The sequence below is a fragment of the Ambystoma mexicanum genome, chromosome 4p, assembly GCF_040938575.1.
Source record: "Ambystoma mexicanum isolate Mex_15411 chromosome 4p, UKY_AmexF1_1, whole genome shotgun sequence".
NCBI lineage: Eukaryota > Metazoa > Chordata > Amphibia > Caudata > Ambystomatidae > Ambystoma > Ambystoma mexicanum.
In genome coordinates, this window is record NC_090927.1 from 539,235,611 (window position 1) to 539,261,178 (window position 25,568).

Consider the following 25,568-nt stretch of genomic DNA (forward strand, 5'->3'; position numbering starts at 1 on the left):
TGCATGCTACAGAATACCCTCCATGCACCGTAGCTGACAGCCACCCACTTTGGTTGATGAGGCGTAAAAGATCCTCCGTGGATGCCAGCTTGGAGTGTCAATAGCTGAACCCCAACAGAAAGAGGGGCATGGCAACTAAAAATACTCACGCTGAAAGTATAGGACCTACTAAACAAGAGCTTACTTTATATTTCCCACCGGAACTCACAGTTTCTAGAGGAGCAGATTCAATGCGCAGCTAGGACATGAGAAACCTTTATTTGGGAGTGTGTGAGGAGGTAACGTCTGAACAGTCTTTCTGTCCCAGATGACGGGAATAGGGAGCATTTGAAGGAGGTGGCACTGAAGAGCGAATCATGCAGAAAACGCACACTAATAGGCACATTGCCCAAAAGCTCACCTAATATGCAAAAGGCCCCAAAGAAAGGATACACTAAGGAACAACACTGAATGCCACTTTCAAATGTGGGCACTGGAGGATCTGTAGAATTTCCTGCATGTTCATCTTTATCCAACATGGGCAAATATCTGTGCCCCATTTATCTAAAAACGGATATATGTGGATGCAAGAAAAAGGGGTGGGGGGGTGAGGGAACGGACTACATTAAGGGCATACATTCCCAATTGTTGTGGAGTGCATGAGACCTCGCCTGCAAGTCACAGGTGCACTCACAAGGCTGGCTGATTTACATGCCCCTGGATTGACAGCATTATTTGAGCGCTTTACTGGGGATGCGTAAATTGGAGAACAAGCTATTGCTTCACGCTGTTTTTCTCAAATCGTGTCGTTCCCTTTCATAAAATAGTCATGACACAGGTTCACATCTATGGGGTCAAGCTCACGGATTTCATCCCATCGTAGACGGGCCCATACCCTCTCAAATTGTCCTTGATGTAGGTCTGCTGAAACACTGAGGGGAAGATGCAGCCAATACAGTCCCACGGGGAGGGCTCCATTGAGCCTGCCGCACTGGCACAACAAGCAGGCACAGAGATTCTTTGATAGAAAAGGGCAAATATACAGCGGACTTAATTCCACACATGCATCCTGCAGTTCCAGTCAGATGACCCTTCCCATAACATTTATTTGTGGGCTAAATCCGTTCATGATTCCTTCCCAGAAAGACATCCGGGTGGGTTACAGCTCTGCCAAAAGTAAACCTACATTGTTACGGACAACCCTCGGATTTCTTTTCTTTTTTTAAGTGTAATTTTTGTATCATTCTTCAATGAGTCATGCTGCAGGAAGACTTTATCTGTCCCTCTGACACATCACGCCCGAGTGTAAAGAGGTGAGGATATATTTGGCAGGGCCTAGGCCAGAGAGAGATTTCTTAACTGTGTTTTGGAACTGTCAGTACTACATTTTCCTGTATTCCGTTTGACAGAACAGACGTGTGCTCCGATATACTTAAGAAATGCCCACCTTGCTCCCAAGTATCGGTGTTGGGATTCCACTATTCTGCATTCAGGTAGCTTTACCAGGGGTCCATGGGATGCTCCGAGTCCACAGAATCGAACCATGGACTTATGCTTACAGCTGTCTCGATACGATACTGAACGTTTTAATCAGAGATCCATTTCAGACGTGACTGCTTAATTTTGCTTTATATGACCCGATTGTCTTTCTCGGTGTCACTCTGTAAAACACTCATTTGAGCCATTTTCCACAAGAAGACGCAGTTGTAGGTTTTTTGATTGCAGCGGGCCTAGTGGCTGGGCATAGGCGCACACAGAGTTCACATGTTTGACAATTAAGCTCTGCTGCTGGGTAATATTGGGCCGATATGGCCCTCAGACAGGGGCCTACCCTGTCGATAATGGCCCGCCACCTAAATTAAGGGCTGAAATGAAGCGAGAGTCCCTACACGAGGGTGGCGGTGCAGTTACTGACAGGGTCAGTCCGTCGCAGAGGGGAATATTGCCATTTGCACCCGTTTAGTTCTCTACATGGGTCCTAATGGTGTGTGTTTTTTTATTTTAAAAAAACAAAAAGCTTTGCTGCGCAGCCTGGTGGTACACCGTGGGTCCTAGGTCTAATTTCAATGTCGATGACTTTGATGTCATCAACACTGAAAACATACTCAGAAAAGCACAGCTCCGTGTAGCAAAAGTATGTTTCTATTAAAAAAAAAATAATACACACTCTTAGGAAACTACAAGTTCACTAAGAGGCAGGGGGTGCTGCCTAGCAGCACCCAGCGTGCTAGCCCGCTTTCCAAGCACCCCAAATGGCCAGCGCCCCCTTCCAGGGTGCTAATGAAACAAATCCATTCTCCATTTCTAAGCTTGTGGCTTTCCAGTTGTTTCTCTGTTATTTGCTGATTCTTGGCAGCACTTTGTAGGAACGCTGTCTCTGCCTTCCATAGTCTTAAGTTTTTCAAACAAACATGCTTTTTTTGTAGTTGTGGCCTTTTACTTACTCTTTGGATCAACCACTACTTCATCTCTGCTTATAAACTATTCACTGGACAATAGCTTGTGATGAATGCAAAAATGTCACTCGTTAATTTGTCTGCTGCACAAATTGTACTAACACTCTGTTAAATTCCCTCTACCTTAGAGGTCTCTAGCTCTTTTGCTATATTTTTGGGCTTTGAACTTTTCATTTTCAGTGTGTTTTACTTTTTGTGTTCATGGATATGGAGTCTCGCCAACTCCATAGGCATCATCTTTTTACTGTGTGTCACACAGCACCTTCAGTGCAGTGACAAAGGGTTGTCTTTTCAGACTTCCCACTTTTAAACTCCATTTTCTGGGACTGACTACTGTCTCCCAGAACATGTAAAGTTGCCATTGACTTTCTTAGTCTTTTTAAATTTACAGACCCAGTACAAACTATCTTCCAATAGAGTACTGGAGGGCTTAATAGTTATCCCCTTTTGCTTGATTCTCATGTAACATTAGTATTTTCCCCTTTCTCTAAGATTTGGTTGGTGGCAGTGGTATCTACCATTTTTATTCTACCGTAAGCTTTGAAAATAGCCTCAGTACCATTAGAGCCTATGGTGGTAGCCTCAAACTCTAACCCGCTGGACCCCTTTTATTTTTATTTGGTTCTGGTCGGGTTTATTCACCATTTCTTTTTGAAAAGGTCTTTCTCGTGTTTTACTCTGCGTGCCAAAACAGGTTTGGTTCCTTTGTTCGCCGTCCTTTGGCGGGCTTCTGCACAGAAGCCCTCCTTAGGCGCCTGAGTGTCTGGGTGGACAGGATGTGAGGGAGGGGTTTGAGGCCCCCTACACAGTGTCCTTGGAAACCCAAGTCACACTCTAGTTTGATTGGCTAGGTGGCTGTCCTGCCAGGACAGCCACCCTGCTGTGTGATTGACAGCCAGGCAGTGTGAATGGGGGATTTGGTGCATAAAAAGCCGGTCTCTGGGACTGGAAGGCAGAGTCGCCAGGATCGAGAGAACCGAAGAGAAGCTGAAGAAAGATGACTGCTGCAACTACTGGACATCCCGGTGAAGCCCTGCTGCAGGTCCGTATCGCCTGAAACTTCGACGACAGAGAAGATCTGCAAGGAATCGTCTTCCCTTGAGCCTGGTGGGACCAATCAGCTCGCCAAACACCAAACACCGGCTTCCCTCTCCTAGTAGAATTTGCTGTGCATCGCTGCAGTGAACCGGATAGCCAGGGGGAACGGGACCTGTTTGGGATTTAAGGAGCGCAATTTTTATTCAACATTTTGCTCTGCTGCTGGCTTCTTTCCTAGGCAGTGCAGGACCCTCCAGATGACCTCCTCCTCGTCACCACGACTGAAGCTTCAGGAACCGTGAGCCTGCAGGAACTGCCAGGAACAACTGCCTCAGCTACAGCATTCTTCTCCATTTAAGGTACTGTGCAAATCCGGTCGTTCATTCCGTCCGATTGCGGTGAAAGTGCTTGAAATCTTTCGCCTCTCCGAAGGCTTGTCCTTCTCTTCTCCTTTGAAAACATTTCCCCTGACCAACTTTTGGACTCTTGGCAAAGACTTAACCGCAAACTACTCTGAACTGTGTGATCTTCTGCAAAGACTCTGAACCATTAATATTGACCCAGGCCTATTGACTTCAATCCTAGTTGAAGTAGCCTTTTCTAGATTGCCCTGCCTACAACTTGTTGGTGGTGTTGATTTTGAATAACCTTGTCTTTTCCCCCTATTTAAATTGCTGGAGTGCCATTTTAATCAATGTTTGTTTGAACCATAGTAATTGTTGTCCTTTTTGTAAACTCTTGTACTTCTCACTTTACGCTTGAGATAACTCTGGCTTCTCAGCCATCGCTACCACTTCACTGTGTAGTACAGGCTTGTACCAAAGGTGAAATTGTACTTACACTTGTAGTCTTAATTGTGTGTGGTGTTCCCAAAGGGTACTGCATATGATTCTGCCTAACACACTCCCTGGATACTGTTTGTTTACATTCAGATTTTCCATCAGATCGTACTTCAGCATGCACATTTTCTTGCTTATGTTTATAAGTGAATGTACATACCGGTAGACATAGAAGAATGCTGCTTGAAGTTCTCCAGAGTAATATTAATGCGCTCTGTATCTTGTAAAACTATAAGCGATTTCAGTTGATGAAGAGATTCCACATCTGAGGAATCCATTTTTCGAATCTTCAAGAGTTCTAATACTTCATGAAGAGATTCTAAAGACACATCTGCAGATTTTGAATAACCTAAAGAAGGAATAGAAAAATAATAGCATTTGATGCTATTAGCACAACAGAAATAAAATAATGTAAACATTGTAACCTAGATTCATTAGACAATGCCAAGATGGTCCTCACAAATCACATGGGGCAAATACAAGGTGCTCAGCATTAATCCAGACAGATGGAACCAGTATGGGAGCAGCTATCATACAATGATGTAGCACAATACCAAAGTGATAGGACTTGCACTGTGGGATATATTGTGGGATATATTGACCCACTCAACAGCATTTCCCCACATCACCAAGCTGCAGTTGCACGGAAACCACAAAATGGTTGCGCTGGCTCCTGTGAGCGCCATGGCTCAAAACTGCGTGTTGCAACAACAACAAAAATGGCTGCACCCTCCTGCCAAGCACACATCGGGCAGGATGGAACAAAGGGGGCACATTAGAGGAGATTGCCAGTGTGTTCCGACATAAATAAAAGGAAGAAAGTGGAAAAAGCAGCATTGCTTGCTGCAAAGGCCAGAATCCCCATAGAAAAGAAACCCTTTTTCACCTTTAAGAAAAAGATTGCGGCTTTGACTCTAATTCCCTCTGCTTCTTAAAACCACTGTGATTCATAAGCCCTGCCAAACCCTGTGTGTCTCACTGTGCCTCAGCAAACCCAGGCATGATTCTGAATTGACAAGCCCAGTCAAACCAACTCTAAAAAAAAAAAATCAACCAGGAACTTTACTTTTACTTACACGGGAAACATGTTCATTTTCTTTGCAAAAGTATCCAAAGCTCAGCTGTTCAGAGAGAGACTGTAATAGTTGACTCATGTCTGTTTCAATGTATCTGTGCTGCAGACCATCGCCAGCATTCAAGAGAATAACTATAGCTGCAAGACAGTGTGTCAAGCCGCTGGAGATGAAAAGTTGAATTTAAGAAGGATGGCCAGCTGCACCACGTGTAAAAAAAATGGGTGTTTTGCAAATTAAAGAAAAACAAATGCCTGTGTTTCGGAACAGCACACTGGTGAATGAAAGCCTGCCAGTCCTTAGCAATATGAAGGGTTTTGTTGATGGTGAGACTATATAACATGGGTTATTTTATGCAATAGGCTTGCTTTAATTCTGGATCTAAAATCAGAAATTAAAGATTAAAACTATGGTGGCTGGAGCTGCAAGTTGAAAAACAGTTTTTCTGCTTGGAGGGGTGGCACCAAAAGGAGGACTCTCTCTCAACAGATACTGACAACCCCCTGATAATTACGAGGTTGAACAGACTTTTGTCTCTGCTGGGACCCTGACAATGAAGCTCCCAGGGAAGGAACTCTGAAGTGTGAAGGGGCAACATAACTTCAATCAAGGGAGGAGCCCCCACCATACGCTGAAGGAAATGACAGTTGGCAGCAGTTGAAGGACAGGAAGAAATAAAATTGACCCAGGAACAAAGAGACTTCCATTTGTTCCCAAAGACTATTTCAGGAATAAACTTTAAAGACTTCTATCGCTGCAGCAAGACTTTGAAAAATTGTAGAAATTTTGCAGTTTAGTGATTTTTTTGTGCTTTCTATAGAGACATGGTAGAACTCACTGACACCTTGGGGGCAGAAGGGGCAGAATATTGAGGATAAATCTAAAAGTATCAATGTTGCAAACATAAATGTTTGTACATACATCCTAGGGGATAATTTGCATCTGTGTATAAAGTTATGGAATTTTAGGCAGAATCTTTCATTCTCAAAATTACCAAAATGTATTAGAAGGGCAAAACGAGGTCCCACAGACTGGAGGATTGGACTGAACATAATTTATATGCTGCACATAATTTGTAACCCGTGTATATAATTTACTAAGAGATTGCAATTGTATAAGTGTCTTCTTTTGGCAAAATTTTAAGTAAAGTAAATGTGGGAGTTTTGGACATTGTAAAACTCACCTCATAAATCTGACCTCATTCCCTTGAAAATCCAACCAGTTGAGAGCAAGGCAGAGACCAACACCTCTGCCCAATTCAAGTAGTTTAGGGTCGTGCCTAGTTAACCCTGCCCAGCCAATACTTTGATGATGTCATTATGCTCTATAAATAAGGGTACGTGACAAGACTCTAGAGACAGACACTCTTCCTGATTTCCTGCGCTGCGTTCCTGTTCCCGTCATCCATCCAGACTCCAGATCCCAACCACAAGGCCAAAACATTGCTGACCCTACTCCAGAGCCCACTGCAAAACCCAAGCATTACTGATCCTGCTCCAGCAAGGCCTCAAATCTGAAAACCAATAAAATTCCCAAATGACCAAAGGGGAAAGCTGTGGTGTTTTTGGGAAGCATCCTGGTCCCACTAACTGCCTGCTTGCTGCAATCCTGCCATTCAGCTAGCCTGTAGTATCCAGTGACCAGAATTGCCAGCCAGAAGTGCTACCCGGTGACCAGAATTGCCCAGCTGTTTTGCCAGGCTCCCTGCCTGCCGTGTAGTGACCGAACCGTGACTGTCCAAAATCCAAAAACTAAAAAGTGGACTGTGAGTATCAATTGCCACCCCACCTAAACCCATAGCCTATCTTGTCTTTGTCCTCATCCCACTCTCTCAGTCACCCTATCTTTATCCTGATACCTTGTTCAAACTGTCATCAACCCTGGAGCTTACTGTGTCCCTCTTTGGTGGCCTCGCCTGACTACTCTAGTGTAGAGTAAAACTATTCTTGTCAAAACTGATTTCCTTTCCTTTTTCACTGCTTCATTTTACTCAAAACACACCTTTCTAGATCTTGCATAACTCATTAATTTTACCAGCTAGAGACTTCCTTTCACTTCCATATTGTACCTGTGATATACAGCTATCTCCCCCAACCAAAAGAAACGCACTTCAAACTCGTGTATTTCACCTGTTTTTATTAAAAACCGTTTGGGTAATTTCAGACGGGAATTGCAACGTTTGCAAAGTTTCCAACGTGTAATTTGCTGCAATCTGTGTTAAACCTGCCACGCATTTTCGAACTGTATGCTTTTGTTAATCCATTCTTTGTGATTGTTAGTGTCTTTGCAATGATGCTTTAGTGAGGAATTATATTTGCTTCAAGGTTTTTCATACACATTCATTATTTAATTCTCCATTTCCGAGTGTCATTTTATAACATTGCCAGGGGTTTAAAATCTGTTTTTTTCCTTAATTGGGGATGGAAGGTCAGATTTGAATTATATTTGAATTCTGGGTCCTATTTGTCATTCCTGATTACCTGCTGCTTCTGTTTATCCACTCAGAACTGATTATTTGTGGGTTGAAGGAACATTGCAGGGGGAAATTCTAACTTAAGTGCTATCATACCTAAACCAAAAGTGCTCCTATTCTGCTGTGCTGTGTATATGTGCCACTAGTAAGTTAAACCCAGTGCATTGCTCACATTCTCATTGTTATTATCATCCCATTGGTGATTGCTGCCCCATGTTAAAAAGTGTATGATTTCTTTTTTAATTTATATTGTATCTTACCAACCAGCCTGGTTCATTGTCCACTGTGACCCGGGGTATTTGAAAAGGGGGTGTGATATGAGTGGTGTACCATCTCAATATTGAATCTGATCTAAAAAAAAATAAGCATTTCAGTTGTGTGCCGCGTACTAGGCCGAGACTAAGGTGTGCGTCGCCTGATTGAAATCCTTAACAGTACCACTAAATTCTTTCATACCACATTACATATTTGATTTAGTTCTCACACACATTTAAGATATAAAGAAGCATATAACATCTGAAGAAGGTTTGTTAGCTATACAGCTTCACAATAAACCCAAGATCCAAGTAATATATTATTTTCACATTACCTAAGAAAAGCTAGTTAGGAACTGTTGCTCACTACAAATACATTTATAATGTATGCTTTTTCTTTTACTAGTATAGTCATTTATATTGACTACCAGCTTTGAGTTGTGCAAATTCTTAATGAAATAAGAAATACAGCAAATTAATATTTATATAGAAAATGCCTTAATAAAGCACCAAGAGCCATACATGGATACATGAGAGCTTAACGAGCAATACGTGTCAGTGGCAAGAGGTTTGGAAGGCAACAATGTCTAAGAATAAAATCTGAATGAAATTCATTCAGGAGAATTTATTTGGCATATTATTCTGAAATTCAATTCATATAATTCAACCGAAAGCAAAAGACGGCATGTAGTGATTATCACAAATCCCAAAATGACTAATACATTAATAACGAATTACAAAATAACGAATTTTGAAATAAACAAAAAAAGGGGTTGGGAGTGGGAATAGTGGTTTTGGGGGTGGGGGAAAAGTATTAAGAGCAAAAAAAAGGGGGATTGAGGGAACCACCCCAAAAAAACGAAAAAAGGAATTTGTTATTTTGGAATTTGTTATTTTGGACTAGTTATTAATGTATTAGTTATTTGGGGATTTGTGATAATCACATGTAACTGCAGCATGAGGTTTGGAAGGTAGCAAGGTCAAAGTCTAAAATCTGAATTACATTAATTCAGGAGAAATGATATGGCATATTTTGAAATTCAAAATCAATTCATATCATTCACCAGAAAGCAAAAAACTAAAAATATTAGTTTTTTGTTAAAAGGTTAAATCGTATAAATGATTGAACACCGTTACATGTGATTATCACGAATTCCAAAATAACGAATTCTAAAATAAAAAAATCCTTTTTCATTGTTTGGGGGGGGGGGGTTCCCCCACCTCAAATGCCCCCTTTTTCCCTGATACTTTTCCCCACCCCAAGACTACTATTCCCACTCCCAACCCCTTTTTTGTTTATTTCCAAATTAGTTATTTTGTAATTCGTTATTTTGGATTTGTTATTAATGTATTAGTTATTTTGGCATTCGTGATAATCACTGCATACCATTGGACATACCATACCATTGAACACATATTGAAACTAGGTCAAGACCAAAGCTTTAAGTGGAATCCTACAACCTGATTTATGAAACAAGGATTGTGATCTCCAAATTGGATTTATGGTACAAATACCACATACAATAAGTCCAATGCACAATGAGCTAGATGGTGCTAAGGTAGCTTGACATTTGTCTATCATTGAGACAGTTGATGAGAGTTCTCTAGATTAGTAATTGCCTTCTTTACCTTTTCTTTTTCTCACTTCCTATAGTGATTCCTAACACTGTTGACCTTTCTTGGATATACCCTAATGATCAGATCCCTTTATCTGACTTGCAAAACTAAATGCCAGGCATAATTTGGTTCAGCTCAATGACCAACTTAAATGGGATGGTTTTCCAGCCATATGTGCCTAAAGGCAAGGAAGATCTTCTAGCATTATTGTTGACCTTTTATTACATCTTTGTTCATTTATGGTCACAATCTTCCCTGAGCGGGAAGCATGATCCCCTTTTCTGAACTTTCCTTTACTACCGACAACCAAAGTTACTATGTAGAAATAAATAATGCAAGATTAGTTTGCCAGTATTGCTCAGCAAAAGCCTATAAGAAAGGTCTATTGCCTGCAAACTCTATGAAACTAGTGAGTTACTGATGAGAATTTCAGAGCTCAGATGGGCGTTTTGAGGCTGCAAAACTATTTGACGTTATGTTACCGTGCTATATAAACCATTCTTTCCTGACCCATGCCTAAAAAACAGACATTAAGTGGAATGGTTTCTTTGACTCTAAATGTGGGCTCAAGAGAGAACAATTTAAACTTGCCTGTTATTATTATTATCTGATGCAGTGATGGATCAGAATGATGGTCTTCTGCTAGTTTGATAACTTTCGAGATGACATTTTCCAATCTAAATTTTGCAGAGTCCAGAAAGTAGGAGGAACTGAACAAGGTGGCAGATGAAAACACAAGAACAGTTAATGAGGGATTAACAATGTATACTCCGATTGGATTACCTAGAAGTTAGAGGAATCACTGGAACAAGGAATCACTTGTTTTTTCTAGTCAATGATTGACAAGAGTAAAACACATTTGTGTATATTTCGTTTGATAAAGTACGAATATGTAGCACAAGGAAAAATGTTATATACACAAACACAAAAAAGGAACAATAAAACAATTTGCTAAGTGAAAACCAAATGTAAAAATAATTCAGATTATAGTAATTATATAAAGGAGAGCTCATTGCTTTATTAAGACTGAGCATGATTAAATAGCTCCATACAACCTACATCCAGTAGCACACAGATTGCAATGACAATATGCTGTAATATATAGCCTAGACAAAGATCTTTTTGTTGATTGAAACATGCTGCCTTATGCTTGATATTATTTTATGAAAACCCATTGTAAAGATGTTTCCTGAGATACTGTGCTCTACTTTCTTACATGCCTGATGTATATCATCTTGGGGGTTTATGCAACAGCAAACCGATCACACTGAGTTAACTAGAGGCACGCTGGCATGCAGGAATGAGCATGATGAATAAAGTCTAGAAGTATTGGTTTTAAAACGCATTTAGTACCCTTAGAGCGTAAGTACACATTATATTGAGTACGGAAATGTTGGCTCTATGAACCCTAAACAACAGCAAACAAAGTGAAATTTAGAGTTTTGAGAAATGACTGGTGTAAGGGTACAGAAGTAAGACTCAGACACACTGTGGTTTTATTTTCGGCTATAGACTTTTATTCTATGTGGGTTGGAAAAATGCCTCACTATTCCTAAATCTAAGAAGGTTTTTCGCTGCCTCAAAGAAACTAGTGAATTAGCCATGATGTCAATAATAAATAACATCAGAGTCGTGTCCTTAAACCTACTTCTGACCCGAACACTAATGCCTCAACTCGATGTGCCAGGGTCGAGTTTTATTATGAAAAATGGAGAAAAAACTATTTGAAACGAAAGTTCTCATTAATTTCTGGTTCTCCCGGAACCTTCCCAAAGTTCCAAAAACGAATATCAGACCCCAATCAAGTCCTTGTGAGGGGTTCCTTTTTCCCTGGATTATTCTTGATCTAGAATTTTAGTAAATGAATATTAGCTTAAGTTCCAATTTCAGGAAATAGCTCTTTCCCGATTACCATAATCTTAGCTTCTTAAAAATGATTCCAATAATGTTCGTTCCCAACAGGGCCAAGAGGATATCTCTCTCTCATACCTTGGTTATATAACAATATGGGTGTGGGTCCCATAACCGCAAATGGGAGACATGGGGTCTTTGTATACTCTCCTGCCAAGCGCCTGTGTTCCCCTTAACTGTCTCTGTATCCTTCAGGGTTCCAGACCCTCTGTGTGTCCTTCTTTGTGGGTGGGTGCGAGTCCCAGACCCATACGGTGGTAACACAGTGACTTGGTATACTCTGCTGCCAAGTATATGTGCTCCTTTTAAGTTTCTCTGTTGTAGTTGGCTTCCTCGACCCGGTTAGCTATTCACTCTCCCGGGCTTCCCAACTGGGAGGTGGATCTCTCCTTCCTGGTTTCACCTTGCACTTTTGTATTTCCCGTGGCCAATCACTAATGAAACAAGACTAGACCTGTCACTCCACTTATGAGGAGTGATCCTCATGCTCCCAATCATCTTCTTCATCATGGTGACTTTCTGACTGTGAGCCAGTTCTGAACCTTGAGGTGTATTGACTTTACAATAACAAATGGTATGATTGTTTTGACTCAGCAAAGGGAATTTAGTATTGTGGAAGGGTTTGCTACAGCGGACAAATACTGCGTCTCCTGAGAATGGTCGTCCCAAGTCCCATAAGGGGATTCCCTTCCTAGGTGATCCCCCGCACCCCTGTGCACCACCCTAGGGGGAACACTGTACCATAGATGCACCACTGTGGCCTGCTGGGGAAGGTTTCCCCCTGGAGGAGAAGGGACGACATCCTCAGATTCGTCACACTGTTCGAATAAGCACAATTACTGAACTATTTCTAAGTCGGAGAAACGTCTATAAAGTGAAGAAACTGGTTACATATTAAGAGTGTAGATGCTTTCTTAAATTTAATTGATTTATTACACAATAAAACTACTTAGAGAGAAGTAAAAAGGACTATCAAAGCTCTCCAACCAGGGAGAAACTCTGGTCCAGGTGGCTTTTCAGCTTAATATTACAATACAAATATGCCAGTAACTTTGTTTTTATGAAGCATATATATGTATATAAACAAATCATAGCAAACAAAGGCAAACACACGGAAAATGGACTCTAGACAGTACAAGACATAAGGGAAAGTTGATTTGGTAAAAAGAAAGTGGAAAAGTTGCCCTACTGGACTTAGATAGAACCTCCAAGCTGTTTGAATAGTAACACATTCTCCAAGGAAATGCTAGGCAAGCCATTTCTTTCACTCTGAATTTGTAGTTATTTAATTTGTTAAAAAGACATTGCGAAATACATTTTTATATTAAATTATTTATTTCCTATGAATGTATTTACATTCATTTATGTGCTACAAGTGGTTTAAGCCAAATGTGTACATCAATTTGATGTCTAGGAAGTGACATTATTTGGAGCCTGTTTCAATTGATTTAAGTTATAGGTTTTCTATACCACAATTATGTTTGAAGCCATTAACTACGACACATTTTTAGCTTCCTAAAGTGCCCCATGAAAAAATGAAGTATATTTGTTTTTTAGAAACTGGAACGGTTGTAAAAAAAAACCTTTGTATAGGATTAACCGGTAGGCAGAGCAGCACAGATGTCAATGCAATGCTCTCATGATACTCCTTTCGTACGGAGCATATACTCACAGATGGCCAAACAATACTCAGACTCCCAGAGATGGTACAAGGGTTTTGATTTTAGGATTAAGAAGGGGCCAGTATCATGAAATAAAAACAGTCTGATAGTAGCGTTTTCCACCCTTACTCAGGCACCCCTAATCTGTAGATAAGAGAATATTGACCCTTGCTGTCTATTCTATAGATGGATGGTCTTGAGTGCCTAAAGGCAATTGCCTTCTAAATCTAGACTCCCTCAGGGGCATCCTAAACTCTGCCTACACTACCAATTGGTTAGTCTCTAACAAAGGATTTAAGGGTGTGCCTTGAGACACTGACACACTAGATCGCCTTCCTCCCACCGATCTGTTCCGTTCTCTCTCTATATGCACTACTTTCCTATTCCCAACTCCACCCCATTCTCTTCCTGTACTCCTTGCATCTTCTCTTCTGTCCCTCTAATGTCTCACTCCTTACACCATACAAAACCAGTTCCCTGCTCACCTATTTAGATATTATTCTCTTCTCTATAATAAATGTAACTTAACACTTTTACTTCAGTAGGGGTTGTCGACAAGTTGAAGATCCAACAGAGCCAAGGATAAGTCTAAACAAGAACTATGGGCTGCATCGATCATAATGCCCACGTTGCGCACTGCCCGAATGACCGATGCAGCCTATAGCACTTGTCACTCCTCAGACCACCTGCCTTCGCCATCTGATTACTCCCTCCTCCACATTTGTATAACTCAACCCCAACTTTTTTGCAGTCACCCTCCTTTCACTCTCACAATAACTTCCTACAATCCCTCTAACAATCTCACTCGCTACTCATGCACGCACACTCAACAAACAGTACCACTTATGCTCACCATCCAAAACTAACCTTTTTCCAAAAATCACCTCCACGCTCCAATGCACAGTCCTTTCTCTGGCTGTTCTCTTGCTCTGCCACCTCCTCCCTCTGACCTCACCCGAACAACCCACAAACTTGTGATTCCTGCTTCCTCTCATCCTCTGTGATGAATCGCGGGATTCAGTCACTTCTCCCCAGGGGGGAGCCTTTCCCAGCGAGGCTAGTGAGGTGAGCCTGCTACAGAATACCCTCCATGGGGGTAGAGGCAAGTGGGGCATCACTGGAAGAGACTCCCCCCTTCGGGACAAGGACACCCGTTCCAATGAGGAACTCCCTAACCAGCACATCTATAGCCCACTGCTAAGAAAATCTACCAGAAGGCAACATGAAGAACAAGTTGATATTTGTAATTGCTATGTAGAATTTGTGAGAAAATCGGAATGGGAATAGTTATCTGAGACTGAGACGAAGAAAACCGCTGGAGTAATGAAGAGCACAAGTCAGAAAAATAAGAAGGAGTTTTTCATTACACCAGGGAAGGCCAAGCCCTGTGTCATCATAAATCTAAGAGGTAGAGTCAGGAGAGAGGGAGAATACCGGGAAGTTCAAACAAGCCGGTAAAGCTGGATAGGAGGAACGCAGGACATACAGCATCCTGGGTTGACATGCAGTTTGAGAAAAGGTTTTGAAGAGCCGTCGAGCGGGGGAGAGCCACAAGAAATGCAGGAGAAACAAAGGCATCCCAAGCTGAAAGACAATGGTGGCATGACCGCTAATGCTCGGAGGTGGACTAGGGGATCCAGGCACTACACTGATACCACTAACAGGCCCGGGGACCCGACTGATGAGAAAGAAAGAAAACTAATACCGTTCCGTAAACCGGACCAGACGTGAATGGCATATGCAACCTGAGAATAAGAAACCCCAATCTCAGTCAAGACCCAGTGACGTTGTCCCTGCATGAGAGGTAACTGGAAAAACGGAAGACCCAGGAGGGGGAAGAACAATCGTTATGAGAATGTGGATACTCGTCCCAGTGAAGAACAATTATTGAAGAGAGTGAGAGTCATTACTCGAGCATTCATACTCTTCCCAGGACAGAACAACTGTTGGAAGAGAGTGAGAGTCATTACTGGAGTATTCATACTCTTCCCAGGACAGAACAAGTGTTGAAAGATAGTGAGCATCATTACTCGAGCACTCGTATTTGTCCCAGTAAACAACAACTATTGAAAGACAGTGCGAATCATGACTGGAGTACTCATACTCATGCCAGTAAAACACAAGTATTGGAAGAACACAAGTATTGGAAGAGAGCAAGAATCATGTATGGACTCTTTCTCCTTGTCCCAATAAAGATCCAGTTCTGGAAATAAATAAGAGTAAGCATAGTAATTAGAACAGTGTTTGTCCTAGTTGAGAGAGAGAGAAAGAGAGAGAGAAAGAGAGAAATAGAGAGAGAGAGAGAGAGAGAGAGAGAGAAAGAGAGAGAGAGAGAGACCAGAATCTGAACTGTGTGACATGATATGATACATGATGTGTCATTCATAATGCACCTGTACACAAGTGTTCATAGGCGTGAAAAACTTTCCACAAATACTTTTTTAAAGGGAAACTCTTCATGAAACCTGCCTACATTAGAAGGAAGTCATTCTCCAGTGCCGTAGTTGTTTTGGTATTGGTAGGGTCAGGTTAGATTAATTTGGACAGCGGACAGACCTTCATTTTGGACTCACTGACAATTGACGAGCACCCTAGCTAGTTTCTGTTAGGTAGGGAAACACCATAGATCAGGGAAAACCAGGAGTTTTCACTTTTTTCTTTAATACAGATTAAGACAAATATGGAAGTGCAGAGTCTGCAGCCTTTTTCTGACCTGCCACACCTCCTCCCTATCTGCTTATTGTTTCTCTGACCCTAGCCAATCTGGCATTGTCTTCCCTTCCCAGGAGGAATCCCAATTACAACATTTTTAAAAACACTGGTTAAGCTCTGCCCCTTTTCATCACACAAGGCTGCTGTGTTGCCGGAATGGTGTACGGCGCTGTGGAGTGTTCAGATTCATGTTAGAGGACTGAGGCGTGGTTCCCCTTAAGGTAAGCAGATCTGGTTGAGCGGTTGGCACTCTACTTCAAATTCCTGGTGGTCTAGGGTAGCCGCAGCATTTTTGCTTCCGTGCAGGCCTAGGCTGGGGAGTTGTGCGTAGCATCTTTCCAAGCTGCAAAGATTCTGTGGCTTCTTTTTCATGGTTTCTCCTTCTCCAGGTTGTAGAGGTATGTGGATTGTGTAGGACCTAGAAGAGTCTGAGCAGCTTTGGCTCTCCTTATGGGATCTCGCTCTCTCCAGCTTTTATTGCGTGGTGTGTTGATGGGTTGTTATCCTGCAGGTGATGTATTTGTTTTGCTGTTGCTTGTCTGGTGGGCCTAGGAAAAAGAGAAAGAACTTGGCCAGCATTTTTTTCACAATGTATACAGTGATAAAGGTACTAAATATTTAAAGACTGGCACTTGAGGAGGGGGTGTGAATTGAGGCCCTCTCAACTGCGACCGTCTTCTCTGTTGTAGGAATGGCTGTGGCTTCCAGCCTGATAGGCCTCCTATTCCAAGTTAAGAGGGCTTCCTAAAACCTTGTGACATGGTTAGGTTACTGTCATCCTTTTACGCCTGAAGGTAGCATGACAGAAAGTCTACATTTGCCTACTTGGTTCCAGCCCAGTGTTCAACTTTGAATGAATACAGCTGTTGGGACAAGACCATCTCGCGATACAGAGGTTTGTATCTTTGTTCCTCGCCATCCAGACCAGTGGGCGTGATAGTGACAGCCATTAGACAGTTGTGGAGGCTGAACCTACGCATTTGATTGTGAAGCAATCTCATTTGACAACAGGGTCATTTTTCCCCTCCTGGAACTGGGATAATATGGCTCCAAAACAAATAGATGGAGCACCAGTTTGCAGGACAAACTCTTTAGTAGAGTCGGGCATGATTAATACTGAGTTTCGACAAATAGCCTCTTTTATTTGATCAAAGGTTTTTGGGTGTCAGTGCCTTATTTGATGATACTGGGAAGGTTTTACTCAAGTTTTTTAGTCAGGAGCCCAGCTTTCACAGAGAAATTCAGTATGAACCATTGATAGTAGCCAACAATGCCAAAACAGCCCGTACCTTCCTTTCAGTAATAGGTCTAGAAGTCTTGTGAATGCATTTAACCTAGACTTTCGGCAGAAGGACCTGTCAGTTTTTACTTAGAATCCCAAGTATTTCACATTGAATGGGACATTGGACACTTGGCAAGGTTGTCTGTCGTTTTGGTCCTCAAGAGTTGGTTACAGACGGCCATTACATTGGGATGGTCTTCCCAAGTGTTATTGTAGTTAATTATACACTAAAGATAAGCTCTGGTAAATGAGCATCATGGAGCCAGCAACCAGTCCATTAATTTCTGGAATGCTGCTGGGACCCTGTGGAAACTAAATGCTAACACTGTGAATTGAAACAGGCATGGGGACAGCTGTCTTGGCCTTTGCCTCTTTGTCCATGGGTACTTGCAGTATCCCTTCATCAGGTCGAGGGTAGAAATAAGCTTTGCTCTGCCTGGGTCTCAACCAATTCGTCTATACTTGGCATTGGGTAAGCGTTGAACCGGGAGATTTTATTGAGTCGCCAGAAGTCAATGCAAACCCACCATGTGTTCTCAGGCTTTGGTACCAGAACTATTGGCGAGGACCACTCACTGCAAGATTTCTTGTCTTACGTCAAACATTTTTTTTAGTTCTTCTCCGATTTGTTCTTTGGCTTCAGGCAGCCAGTATGGTTTCAGACACATTACTCTGGATGAGTTTGTGTCTTACTTCCATCACATGTCCAGATTTCAGAGAGAATACATCTGGGTAACCTCCAATCAGCTGAGCGATTCCGGGTGGCTGGGCATGGAGAGGCCTAAAGATATGGTGACCCCCATGGACTTTGATAGGGATGTCTCTCTGGTGTCACTGACATGCAGCAACCGGTGTTGAGGATTGCAGTCATCTTGCCAGGCTTTAATTTGTTTACATGATACAGCTGGGAAGGTTTTCGCCAATTCAGTTCCTGGGCTTTATAGATGAAATGGGCGACCACTTCTGTGATGACATAAGGTCTGTGCCATATGGTCAGGAGTGTATTTTGTGTTGTGGGATGTAAGACCCTCCCATTGTCTCCCACTTGAAAGGTGCAGACACTGGCTTCTTTGTTGTGGCTTTCTCTGCTGGGCCTGGGCTTCTTGCAGATGGGTTTGAACCAGACTATGTACATTCACAATGTACTCTTGGGTGTTCTTCACCATTGGATGGTTGCTGCTTTGTAGTTCCTGCCAGTCATCCTTCAGGATATCCAGTAAATCACAAGGGTTTCAGCCATGGACCAACTCGAAGGGCGAGAAGCCTGTAGATGATAGAGGATGATAGAGGTGGTTTCTGGATAACAAACAGGGCCCATAGTGACCAGGTTGTCCCTATTCGGTCTATCATCAGCAACCATATTCCACAGGATGTGCTTTAGAGAGTTTGGTTGAAACCCTCAACTGGGCAGTTGGTCTGGGAATGGTATATCAAGGTTCGGAGGGGTTTTATGTACACTAGTATCTTTAGGTGGCTCAATAGTTTTGACTTAAAACTACTTCCCAGTAAGTGAACATTTCAGTTGGAAATCCCACTCAAGTAAACTATGGTAGGAGGACCTGGAGGATGGCTTTGGTGGTGTTGCTTTGAAGTGGAAACGCCTCAGAGTATAGAGTCGCACAGTGGCCGATTACCAGAATGTAGCGGTTTCCAGAACTCTACTATGGCCATACTGATCCTGAATAAAGGGATCTTTATAATCTGTAGTGGGGCTCAGGGAATCTCATCTAGGGAGGTTACTGGCAGACTGGAGAGCAGACACAGAACTGTTTATTTCTCATAATTTGGGACAATAAAACCAGCTTAGAATAGTTTTTGAGTCTTCTCTAGCCCCAAATGTCCTGCTGTCAGGCTAGAGTGGGCCCACGCTGTTCAGGAATAGCTTGGGAACCAGCTATTGATGGCAGTTAGTGCCTTCTCAATTAGGGTTCACATCAACTCTATATAGGAATCCCCTTCTTTCTATAAAATGGGGTGACCTCAAAGTTAGGCTCTCAGCTTCCGATACAAAGATCCTCTGAGCTTGTTCAAGAAGTGGGTACATTCCTTAGGATTCTGAGAATTAATGGAGGTGGGACAGGGGAGACCTCAGGATGGAGTTCTCTCTTATTGCACCCCCATCAACTCACTAAAACCGGCTTCTGCTCATTCAGTGGCTACAGCGTTTCCACCTCTTTGATCTATGGATTAAGGATTCTCCCACATAGCAGTTGTGCTAGTGGTTGGCCGGTCATACCCCATAAAATGTATTCCCAAGGTTAAATAGGATCACCTTTCCTTTCCCACATGAAATGATAGTTATGGGCCAAACCAGATTTTGTGACAAATCTTCCATAGGTCCTACTTTAACTCCATGTGTGAAGCGGTTCAAACCATGGCCTCGCCTTTTGGTGGAATTGAAAATTCTTTGTCTTAGTATAGATCACAGACAGCAGCACCGGTGGTTACACTCTTAGGGTTTCAGATCATATTCTTTAACTGTACTATATTTAGCATCCTGGATGATAGTGGATTTTTAAGATAGTCTGATCAACAAATAGCATGATCTATTTACTGCAGGCTGCCACCTTCTACTCTCCGTGGCTTCTTCCAGGGCTCTCTTCATGTGTGGATTCAAGCATGAACTGTAAGTCCCGGGAGTGTTGCACCGCTTATGAGGTAATTGAAAGTGCACAGCTCCCTGATGTGTTTTTGACCAAAATTACTGAAGTGATTGTGCTAACAAGAGGATGTACCCTTTCTAAAGGGAATGTGTAACAGTGTATACTAACTCTTGCTATGCATTTGTCATTAACGGTTATGGGTTGATTTGGAAAGAAAGGGAATGCTTGACCGCAGCAGCCACACTAATTAGAAAATGTCTCTACATAGAGTCCCTTCTCCAGTCACTAAAGTTGTCCAAAGAGTTAGCAATGGGCAAAGACGACTTTACACAAGGCAACACCCTTTGCCGTAAAGCCACAAAGGAAGTTGCCCTCTCCACTGTTCCTTCGGCTGGAAATGTGCTTCCACAAACCTATGGGCAGTCATTCACACCTTATTTTATACTTAAAGAAATTGCTCAAATTCAGGAGAGAGCCTCAGATGCTGAGCAAAATGCATGGAGCAAGGCAGGTTGCACACTTCATACAGACAGTCCATGGCGCTCCAAGAATGCACTTTTAGTAGTACCCTAAAAATCCTTGCATTATTGTCCATGTGTGTAACATGGAGTAACACACGTAGGCAAAGGGAGGATTCACATGGAGCCGCACACATAGGCAAAGCAGGGATGATGGCTCAGGTACAAATAGAATGGTATGAGTCAGGTTTTTGACAAGTGGCAGAAAAAACGTACAAGCAATGTTTAGTGCATCAGCAACATTTGTATTTGTTTATTTGTATTGCGCGCGTTGCTCTGGGGCATCTGGGCGCATTGGTTACACGAAGATGGTTACATATATGGTAGCAAGTTTCCACATAAAGGCACAGTCATAACACAGATAGAGGCATAGGCAGAAAAAACATGAAACATACATATAGGTATCATAGCAAAACATATCTATTAGGCTTACAAATGGAAAAGATAGCAGCAGGTAGTAACGTTGAGAAGATCACAAAGATGCATCTAGCTCAAATAGCCAGAGTTTGATTTTGTTCTTAAATGCGTGGAAGGTCGGTTCTGTTCTGAGTGAGGTGGGTATTGTGTTCCACAGTTTGGCCGCGAGGACTGGGAAGCTTGCTCCTCCGGCAGTCTGCAGCTTGAAGCTAGGTATAGCTAATGTATGCACATAAGCAGACCACAGTGATCTGTTAGCAGAATGTTGTGTGAAGCGATTGACCAGATAGTCAGGTGCAAGATTGTTCTGGGCCTAGTAGGCTAAGGCTAGAGTTGAGAGCCAGTAAAAGCTGTGTCTTGTCTCTGAGATGTGAGATATCCTCGGGAAGTTTAGGCCAGCTCTGGTAGCATTATTTTGAATCACTTGTAGCTTGTCGATGTTTCTTTGGCTGGTCCCTAGACATAGGGTGTTGCAATAATCGATTTTTGACTTGATTAGAGTTCTAGCAAGGATGATACAGTTCTCGCTAGACAGGAAAGGTCTGCAGGCTGTGAGGAGTTTACATGTATAAGCCGGTGCAGATGTCACTGCATTAGTTTGTCTAGTAAGAGATAGTGTCGAGTCAAGGTAAATACCTAGTGTTTTTGTTTTGTTGGACACTTTGATGGTGTTTCCGTCAATAGTAAATGCATTGTAGTCAGGGGCTAGTTTGGTTAGTTTGGAATGCGAACCTAGTATCAACAGCTCGGTTTTTTCATCGTTGAGGCAAAGCCCATGATGTGCCATCCAGGTCTGGATGACTGAATAGATTTGATTGAGTGCAAAAGTGTCAGAGACATAGTCAGCTGTGATAGGGATGAGTATCTGGGTGACGTCGGCATACTGGTGTAGGAGACAACCAGATAGTCAAGTATATCAAAGAGTGGCTTTGTAAACACATTGTAGAGTGTGGGGGAGTCACAGGACTCTTGAGAGACACCACAAGGGACAGGTGCTGTTTCAGCAGAGGGCGAAGGAGAAAAAACTCTCATGGTTCTGTTGGGCAGGAAGGAGCTAAACCATGAAGAAGTCTCATCCGAGAAGTGGGCAGCAGTTTTGAGGTGGTGACAGAAAATGTTGTGGTCAACCAAGTCAAAAGTTGCTGAGAGATCAAGAAGAAGGAGGAGTGCCACCTTGCCCTTACCTTTTAAGTCCTCAATTTGGGTTTTCAAGTCGATCAAGGTGGTTTCTGTGCCATGTCTGGGAAGCCTGAATGACGGAGCCCCAAAAGTTTGTTTAATTCGAGGTAATCCTGGTTTTGTAAGTAAGCAGCGCGGTCCAAATTTGTTTACAAATATGGGACAGTAGTAATGGGTCTCTAGTTAGAGGGGTTGCTCGGGTCAAGGGTCAGTTTTTTTAATTAAAGGAATAACCCAGTCATCCTTCAGGTTGTCCGGGACGATACCAGATTTGAAGGAAGCATTAATGAGGGTAGTGATAAATGGCACAAGGTCATAGGCTGCCTCCTTGATGATAGGAGCAGGACACGCATCACCTTGGCAGTTTGAGTTCCGTAATGATATTTTCAACTTCACTAATAGTGAGGAGTAAAAACTGAATGGTTTAAAGGCATGTTTAGTTGTGGGGAGGTTGAATGACGATAAGTTCAGGGCAGAGTCAGAGAGGATACTTCTTTTACCATTGATTTTGGTTTGAAGTGTAGCAATTTTATCTAGGAGTGCCTTTTGGATGTTGGTACACCAGGCAGCGTCAGGGATGCAGGTGTCCAGAGGGGCTACAGGTGACCCTAGTTCTTTTAGTATCTTGAATAGTTCCTTGGTGTTAGATTGTGCCTGCAGGATATGTTTGTTATAGACCTCTTTTTTGGCTGCAAGGAGAGCAGCTTTATAGGTGGAAGTGGCAACAGGTAGGTTGTTTTTGTTAATTAGAGATGGTATATTTTTCCAGTGCGACTCAGCTTTTCTTTTTTCTTTACGTAGGTCTCGAAGTTGTGGAGTGAACCAGGAATTGAGATGAAGGCGAGGTTTTTGCTTACAGAGTTTTAAGGGTGTGATACTATTAAGAGCTTTTAGCATGGCCTGATTATAGGTATCCACTAGAACTGTGGGGTCTGCACAGGTAGAAAGCGAAGAATTGAGTATTGGAAGAATAATGGGGAGACGTTTCTCCGTCGTGATATCCTTCTTATTCAGGTTTTGATGGGGGGTGCCAATTCACGTTTAGAAGTTTGAGGGGAGGACTTCATTTCAAAGATTATTTTATAATGGTCAGACCAAAGGCAGGGAGTTACTGTGATCACGTTAAGAGTACAGTTCAGGTCGGCAACCCAATCGAGGGTACGACCCTTAATGTGTGTGGGTGCACTGATATGTTGAGTAAGGCCAAAGTCTGTTAGTATTTCTGAGGTCTGAGGCTTTAGAATTGTTCACATCGTGGTAACCAAGATTAAAGTCACCAAGTAGGAGGATTTGCAAGTTGGGTTTGGTGTTGGAGGCAAGAATAGATGATATATCCTCAATAAATGTGGAGATAGGACCTGGGGGTATGTAGATAAGGTACACAGTAGCAGTGTCGTTAGGGGAGATGGGTAGTTTAATGCAGAGTAGTTCTGCAGATGGGATCTGGGTGTTAGGAATCAGCCTAAATTCAAGGGAGCTTTTGAAGATAATGGCTAATCCCCCACCCTTAGCTTGATTGGTGTCCTTGTCACCTCTAATAATGGAGTAGTTGTCAGGGACAGCCAGTGATAGTGAAGGGCCCGCTGCCGCATGCAACCAGGTTTCAGTAGTAGCCAAGAAGTCTTAAGTTTTACGATACAATCATATCTGCTATGTCTAATGCATGTGCAGTGAGAGATCGGGCATTAATATGCGCACCTAGGAGCTTCTTGTCTTTGGCATTGGTGTGGCTAGCGGTTAGTGGAGGTGGAAAGTCTGTGTTTTATGGCGGGTGCATAGGTTGAGTTATGCACCTGCGAGGCATTGTTAGACGACCTTGAGAGTTTAGTGTTTGGACAGAGGTGCTGTTGGTGGATTGCGTGGTGGAATCTGGAAGCTAGTCTCAGATTTCTGGTGTAAATGGGACAAGGTTGGCTAGTGTGAGAATATGAGCGCTGGTTGTTAGAAGTATGGGAGGAGGTTTGATGTGTATGTAATGGGCTGTTAGCCTGTGAGAGTGCACGAGTCAGTCGCGAGGAGTCTCATGCCTAGTCTTATATTTGTGGTGTGAGTACTGTCTGTACTATGAGCTTGAGTAAGGGTTGCACCTTGATCCAAGTCAAAGGTTTCTGAGGTGGGTAGTACATGGTTGATTTGGGGTAGGTTTGGTTGCAAAGCGTTGTAACCAAAGGGCTGGTGCATTAAGATAAGGATTAGTAGTAGTCATGTTAGCAAAGGTATTTAGGTCATGCGTGCAAGGTGAGCATATCATGTGTGGTGTCCAGATCAAAACCAAAAAAGCAACCAGGGCGTACAATCTTGAGTACATTTTGGGTAAAGAGGAGAGCTGCAGACAGGGGCAGAGTAGGCTAGGCAGGAGGCATGATAGATCTATAGTCCATAGCATTTTACCATTTGCACCAGTTTGACAAGTAAGCATATAGACGCTTTGGTAGGTTAGGTCAAATGAAGGCAATTCAGTAAATAAAGGATCACAAGAGCTTAATGTATAGTGGAAATCTTATAGCTAGTAAGCTAAAACAGGAATAGTGGAATAGTAGTATCAATGGCCAAATGCAATCATGGTAACAACACAACAAAGTCAAATCCGTACAGCCATGAGCACGTCAAAAAACCCAATTGTAAATCAGTACCAGCACAACGTGGTACCCAGTGAAGGAGTTCAGTAGGGATAGGAATAGATACACAAAATTACACACTTAGAGTCACATACGCACAATAATGTGAACAACTGTGCAAATATCACTCAGGGAACATATCTTGTACCCTTGGTGCCATTTCCTCATTTTCAGTGTCATTTCATTGGTGGTGGGAGTATGTCCTTGTTAAAGGGATAGTGCACTCAAAGATATTATTGTCCCGATCGTTCGGGCATGTGTTTTTCAGCCTACGGTGATCGATCGTAAAAAAACTTTCCTATGCATCTTACCTTGGTTTTCCTCACTTTTACACATGCGAAAACAAGGAGTCGGATGCAGCCATCTTGTGCTAATCTTATCTGTGGATCGATCGCCCTAGGTTCAAGTGCTTCTGTGACACTAAATCATATCCCCCGCCCCTGAAGCTGACATCACTATTCCAAACAATATGCTCCACCTATTTTCATGACATTAGTGAGCAGCGCAGCCAAACGCGCCCAGTCATCACCCATGTAATAAAGACAGTTGACGCAGAACACAGAAGATCAACACACTCACAGCGCGTCCCAAATTGTATTTGCTACCAATAACTTTACAGAAAACATAATTATCTGCAATTTTGCAAATGCTTATTTAGCAAAGAACGCTCCAAAAACCACATTGAGAGCCACTGATTGCAATGAACCACCCATACTTGTGTGTCCTTAGGCTCGAGTGGCAAAAGTTTAAAATGACGCACATGGTCTTCCTTTTGGGAGAAGATGAGGATTAGACGCATCAGATTCTTGCTACACCGTAAAGGACGACAGGTTGCTCCTTGTCGCTGGTACCGCCAAAGGGCATATCGGTCCGGTCTATTGGCCCACATTATGATGGTGCTGAACGATGTGGTTCGGTGCATCTGCCATTGCTGGTTG

At 42.6% G+C, this 25,568-nt stretch overlaps 1 protein-coding gene across 1 annotated transcript in view; it reads right to left on the bottom strand.

The window, feature by feature from the left end:
• ERICH1 (glutamate rich 1) overlaps window positions 1-25,568 on the bottom strand; it is a 539,909-nt gene that overhangs the window by 22,924 nt on the left and 491,417 nt on the right. Inside the window, exon 5 of the mRNA XM_069606082.1 lies at window positions 4,473-4,661. Within this exon, the coding sequence (XP_069462183.1) occupies window positions 4,473-4,661 (189 nt within the window). The remainder of the gene's footprint in view (window positions 1-4,472; window positions 4,662-25,568) is intronic.